The 7,078-nt window shown below is 32.4% G+C and overlaps 1 protein-coding gene across 2 annotated transcripts; it reads right to left on the bottom strand.

Annotated features, from left to right (window-relative positions):
- Positions 1-356: 356 nt before the first annotated feature.
- Positions 357-1,562, bottom strand: LOC140814760 (uncharacterized). 2 transcript variants are annotated; one of them, XM_073173847.1, is made up of 4 exons: positions 1,429-1,562; positions 1,257-1,299; positions 885-1,070; positions 357-740 (listed from the first exon to the last, which is right to left on the bottom strand). In XM_073173847.1, the coding sequence occupies exons 1-4, from the start codon at positions 1,545-1,547 to the stop codon at positions 540-542; spliced, it is 549 nt and encodes a 182-aa protein (XP_073029948.1). In that variant the 5' UTR covers positions 1,548-1,562; the 3' UTR covers positions 357-539. The 2 variants fall into 2 exon arrangements, with proteins under 2 accessions (XP_073029948.1, XP_073029949.1); XM_073173848.1 differs by lacking the exon at positions 1,429-1,562 and having other exon boundaries at positions 360-740; positions 1,257-1,410.
- Between the last annotated feature and the right edge of the window lie 5,516 nt (positions 1,563-7,078).

Genomic DNA, 7,078 nt, shown 5'->3' on the forward strand with positions numbered 1-7,078 from the left:
GTACTAAGTGGCGCTCGTACGCTTGCACACAAGTCAAGTCTTTTGCAGTTCAAATCAGGTTATTGCACTGCCTGTGCCGCGTATGCGAGAGAAAACTTATTGACCAATCATTCTTACAATTTCATAAATGAAAGTGTAACATAATATAAGCTCACTTATACAACTTTATTTTTCCTACGTGGAACAAACCTATCACTCTTTAATTTTCATTCACACACAAGGAAAACTCGTAATATTGGGTTGTGTGTGTATATATATATATATATATATATATATATATATATATATATATATATATATAGGGGCCCTCCCCTTTGAATTGGTACCGGGAAGGTTTAAGATTTTAGAATGCAGTTAAAAGTGGGTGGCTAGCGGAAAGGATGGTTGTTCTAGATATATATAATCCAACAATTGTAACCATAAAATAAAGCATATTTACATACATAACTGGCAACTTGCCTACGGAAACATTAGGTTCATAACCGAAGAAACATGTGCAACGTGTTTCAGGATGTTTGCTGGAAGAAAGAAGATTATCATCAAGTAGCAAATGCGTTACACTCTTCCAGTAATTTAAGGATGTTGCCTTCCGGGGCACTAATCGACGGCACAATAGCTCTGCTCGAAACGGGGCGAGGTTTTTGGCTGTGTGTCTCGGATTTGGTCGACGAGGGCATGGGAACGACGGGAAGATCGGGCTTTCTTACTTGCTCTTTCCATATTCTTCCATGAGTTCCGTCCTAAAGATCAAATTCGATCAACTTAAATATCATATACTTATATGTACTGGGGTCGCAGCCAAAAATTAAAGAAAAAAATCTAAACGTATTGTTTAAAACTTGATGTTTGGATGAAGATATTCATATGAAGTTACGTAAATTTACATTAAGCATGGATGGTTCTGGCAACGGACACGGGATTGGTCTATCAAGATCGAGAGGCTCCATCGGGTGAGCTACCGGCTTGAACTCGAAAGCGATTTCGATACTCTGCGTGGCAATGGATACAGCCGTGGCTATAGTTGCAGCACTTGTTGTCTCTAAACTTGAAGGCAAAACTTCACGTTCATCCTGCATATACACATACTCACACACACATATATATAATCGTTCATTTTACATATATATATATATATATATATATATAATATATAACTCATCAAATGTATTGATTCGTTTTCTTGTTCATCATATAATTAAATGGAAACCCAAAAAAAAAAAACAAAGAAAAAAAGAAGAAGAGATGTAGCTACTCACAACCGCACTCTGAGTCCGACGATGTCCGCTGCTCACATAAAATCTTGAAAACATTCCCACCATTTTTCACACAAAATAACAACAATAATTCAATATTTAGCCGATCTTTTGGCTTCTAAATATAACGTATTATATGTGTACATATAGGTCATAAAACGTTAGAATTTCTTACTCAATAATGCAGAGAAGATGGAGTTCGTGGAAGATAATGAGTGGTTTTGAAAAGTTAGGTTGTGGTTTTGTTTTCTGTTGGGATTGATTCCCTTTACTTATCTGAATTGAATTGATCATTTAAATAAATTAAACAAAGTATTACAGATGTAATACTAAAGCATGCGGTGGATTAAAGAATTCATGGCAGGGAATCCATCAATCAAAACATGATAAGCTTTTTAAATGATGATGATCACTTAGATTATGTTTGTTGCTCACAATTTCAACAATATTTAATTTTAATTTCTTCCAATATTTAATTTTTCTTCCAGCTATATATGATTGAAATTATTGGCCATTTGTGTGTATTATTGTGAAATCATTCGCTCCATTTTGTGCCAAGTTTTCGGTTTATTAATAAATATCTACGGTATAATTGACCTCCTTTAGTTTTGGCACACATATAATTTTTTTTTATGACACTCTTTGGTACGTACCCTATATTAATTAGGAATATGATGAACAAACAGTTAATCAACAAATTTTTCACTACATGAGAACCCGCGATCGTTATCACTCGATGAATATTGGGTAAACTCTCAAATTAATGTAGTAGTATATAAATCATGTAAGTTGGACAAACAACATTGAGTACGATAGACTCGTCCGATAAAGTATTTGTTGGTAAGAAGAATAGAGCCCTTGATTATCAGTTTATTGCTTACTTAGTCCACCGACTCGAACATCGTTGAAGGCTACCAACAACAATTATTTATTCACATTTCTAGTGCATATATTATTAACATCCTATCCTCTTGACGCTTCATTTGCTTTTCCATCAAAGTATTCATTCCATCTTTATTTTTCTTTAAATATTTTATCTTTACTCATTTATTTTTCTTAATTAAAGTCTCTTATGGATACATTTTCTTCTTCTTTCGATTGAAATTAAAAATGGCAGTATCTATTATAGAATTATACTTTGACCAGTATATATATATATATATATATATATACACACACACAGACAGTTTTTCTATGTCTTATCTCACCAATAATGAACCACGTGGAAGCCGACATTTGACTCTTTGAGTTTTAATATATATAGAACAGTGTAATGAAAATATATGTGGGCTATGTTTAGCTGAGACAATATTCGACTATTTGAGCTATTTTAATATATTATATATAGACAGATATAATATGATATGGTACGTAGATAAGGTATTGAAAATGCATGATATTGACAGTTTTTATCTCGATGAAATGATTTAAACAGAATATTATTGTATTATGAATTGAAAAACATCACAGTATTCTACAATTACCGAGCTAGATTTTGCATTTATGTATAGAAGGGCCGTCACACTTCGACACTTTGATTGTTACGAATTATAACTTGAGCGTCAGAGAGAATTCACATAACCACTTGGTTTAAGTCGGCGTAATGACTGGCCGTTGATTGCGGAGAGGGAGAGTGTGTATTTGTCAAGAAATTGATAATGTTTGCTATAACATCAAGATTGTGATGCCATGGAATACGTGTGTTCTAAATCTTTGTATTTTAGGTTATCTCCAAGACTCCAACAAATTGCACTGTCTGAGCACGATTTTTGTACCAAAATATATAGCACAATTTCTGCACCAAACTCACAACTCCTCTCCTGCTATTATATATTTAAAACAAATAAATTATTCCAGTAAAAATCTGTCTATAAAATTATTGATATATCAATATATTTAATTTATTGTAATTAATTTAATTAACAGAATTTTTATTCTGTAAATCATATATATATATTTTACGTTGCTAAATTGGCATCTTCAGAAACTGCTCAAATTTCGTTTGATGGCTTATATTGCAGGCCAAAATAGGTCAGTTTGTGTTTACGGTAGGGTGTGGTTGAAGGGCTTCTCCAGGATAAAACTGATCTCTCTCTCCCTCTCTCTCTTTCTCAAATTAATCCACTGGTTTACAATATTTTTTTTTTTCAATTTTTGTCTTTATTTTTTACCGGAATGATGATGTGTACATCAGAAACATTAGTAATTTCCAATGTCACGTAAGAATTCTGATGAAAAATGATCAAAATTGAAAGAAAAACAATATAAATTTGTAGATTAAAATTGTGAATTGACCGATAACAAGACGAAAATAAAAAAAAAATTGGCATGAAATTATATGAAGATTGTACCTATGGAACCACAAAATGTCCCGAGGAGACACAGATTATTAAGCATGAATGTGATGATAAGCACGCTTAGAACGAAGGGTTTAGTTTTCATCCACGTTTCTGTTAAATGATAAAAATATAAAAGTTCTTTTTTCTCATTTTTTTTTCATGTATCCATTTATAAAAAAAAATGAACTAATCTAGATCAACCCTAGATTTGTCACGCAAGTTGAATATTATATCATAGAGAAATGCCACTAATTTCACCTTAATTACAAAATTTCTTACTAGACAAATTTATCCTTATTTATTGTTTTTTTTATATAATAACATTTTGATTTGACCTTAAAAACACATATAATACTTATGCATGATACCAACTTGACTTTTTAGGTTGTATAGAATCTTTCTTTTTACATCAAATTTTGATGATTGACAAAATAACATTAAGTTATTATATGAAAACCAACAAATATATTGTTTTGTATTTCGGGTTTCCGATTGCTGATGCAAAGTCCAGCCGCTCCAGTGCTTTAGTGCTTTATTCTTCACCAGTTGAAGATCATCTAATCTCTGACCACCCTCCATTAAATAAATATCTTTACTAGCTAACCACCAGTCAGAATGTCCAAAGAAAGTGGATACTCTACTTCCAATTGTTATGAAACTGCCAGTTTTGGTATAAGGAACAATATCTCATTAACTCTCGATGTGACAGAAAGTTTCTTAAAATATCCAGAGTCAAATCAGTTTTTCAAAAACTGTGAGTTTTAAATTGCTAAATAAAATAAATACTAAAATGGTCATTTAATGAAATATACCTCGTCTGATAGCGACAATTTCATTCTGTCAAGAACTGATACAAGTGATCGTTGAAAAGCTTTATCCGATAATTGAAGTTTTCAACTATATATAGATGCATATTCAGTTTCAAAAAAGAAAAGAATAACATAAAAACTTTGTGCATCTTTCAAATTTGCATTATCAAAAAATCTTTGAGCACACTTGTAAGAAACACTTCAAGTTTGCTCAATCAACACATGCTTGTCAGAATACATTAGATCTTCTAAGGATCAGTTTATGCTACTTCACCAACTCAAGCCATTACAAGCTAATAATAGTTTAATGAATTAGTTGTCTGGTGAACAAATGGTTCTTAAAAAGCCAGATTTGTAAATGATTACTAAGAGTTTCAACCTAAGCATTTGATAAGTTTTAATTGAACTGAGTTGTTACAAGTCGTAAAACTAAAGTCTTTTAGTGGAATCCTTTCTAAGTGGAAGAAAGGGTGACGTAGGAATATTTGTCTCTGATTAAATATTTGTCTCATTTACTTGACACATTTATCTTTATTCGTTCTAGATACTTGTTTGAATATATACTTTATCACTATCTAAACTGAGCCGTTTCCGCACTTATATATTTTAAGTGGTTTAGTGAAGTCAGTCGTTCAAAGATATTTGTTTTAACAACATAATTTTTTTAGGACGACTCGTTTTCAAATAAAATATTTTAAAGAGTCTATTCACCCCCCTCTAAACTCTGTTCTGATTCCAACAAATGATATTAGAGCGGGTTTTTCCTTGAACTTTGATTAATATATATTCAATGGCATCTTTAAATAAGATCCCAATATTCTCCGAAGAATATTATGACCATTGGAAAATCCGAAAACAAACACATCTAGTCCCTCAAGTCGATGAGATGTACTATTCATGACAAACGGTCCAATAAAGATCTTAAAAACAAATACAACATTTGTAGTGAACAAAGTGTACTTGATGATAAGAAGAAAGTTAATCTTGACAACGTGGCCAATGACATTCTTTACAAGACCTTGACAAGAATATGTTCAACAAGATAAAAAAATGTTCCGCGGCAAAGGAGATATGGGAAAAGCTAACCCAAATTTGTGAGGGAACGATCAAACCAAAAAGAACTAATTGACCATTGCAATCTAGAAATTTGTGCAAAGGCGAAGCTCAATGAGACTCTCAATGATTTTGATGAAAGATTTAGCAGTATTGTTACTGAACTAGCATCTCTTAGTAAATAATACTCTAACTGTGAACTTGCTTTGAAGGTTATGAGAGCATTTTCCAAAGAATGAGATGTAAAGACAATGGCTATGAGGGAGTCCAAGGACCTTAGCAAACTCGAGATGTAGGACATATTTGTTGATCTTATAAGATACGAGGTCGAGCTGTTATCCTAACGGAAGAAGATCCATCAACTCCTCAACATACTAAAGCTCTATTAGCCACAACATCAACTCCAATAACAATGAAGAAGCTTCTAGCATGAAATCTTTTGAACATATAAGCAATAAAACAATGTATTTATTTGTTAAAAAATGTGGAAAATTAACGAGGAAAAATCAGCCTAAATTCAAGTTTTATCATAAAAATGACCAATTTGATGACAATCAAGCTTTTTTTAACTATGGAAAAAATGTCATTTCATTGCGGATTGCAACATGCCAAAGAAAGACGATAAGAAGCCATTTGAGAATTAACAATCCAAATATGAGAAGAGATGTTACAAGAAGAAAATGAACCAAAAAGTTCTAGTTGCTTAATCAAAAACAAGTGGGATGATTCAGACTCGGAACAATCAAGTTCAAAGACATCTATAGATAGAGTGATGATGAGAAGGTTAAGTATTTCATGGCAGATTCTGAGCCCGACACTTAAGATGTTGCGCTGGAAATTGTCGATGACATGCTATTTGATTTTTACTCAAATAAATTTACACGAGAGGATCTTGTCACAACATTGTATAGCATGGTATATGAGTATAAAGACTTTATCAATGTTCGAGAAAGCTAAAACAGAAAGCAAGGACCTAAAAGACAAGTCAAGCAACTCAAGTTGTTTGCAGTGAAAAGAACTTAATAGTCTAAGGGTAAAAGTCGATTTGTTAGCAACCGAGAATTATTATATGCGAAAAGTGTTCCAAGTAACTATTAATGAAATAAATAGTTAATGTTGTTAGTCAATTCTTGGAACAAGTTTTTTCTCTCAGTTGAGAAGATGCGTGAATTGCAAAAATCAGTTGGAGAAAAAATCGACCCTAGGGTTTGGCAATAATGAGGGTAGTTCTTCTGATGTGAATATTCAATCAAGTCTATACAAAGTGAAGTCTAACATGATAAACATTGTCTGATCTAGCATGATATATGAACATGATCATCCAAAATCCCAACCTAAACAGAATGTAAATTTTGAGAATAATGTCAAACATAGGGGTTTAGGCTATATCGAATCATAGAGTTATAAGTCCTACCGAACATGGCTTAAATGCAGGAAAAATCAAGCTAGTTCCACCTGCTCAAATTGGTCTCACAGAAAACCAAGTCCAACCGAACATTACTGTGTGAATAGGGAGTCCGGTGATTACCACAATTGTAGATATGTTCAAAAAAGATATAGACTAAATGAGAATGGTTTGGGTGAGAGAGAGAACACATCCTACATTTTCATCATTTTATGCATA

Source organism: Primulina eburnea, chromosome 15 (assembly GCF_022965805.1).
Source record: "Primulina eburnea isolate SZY01 chromosome 15, ASM2296580v1, whole genome shotgun sequence".
NCBI lineage: Eukaryota > Viridiplantae > Streptophyta > Magnoliopsida > Lamiales > Gesneriaceae > Primulina > Primulina eburnea.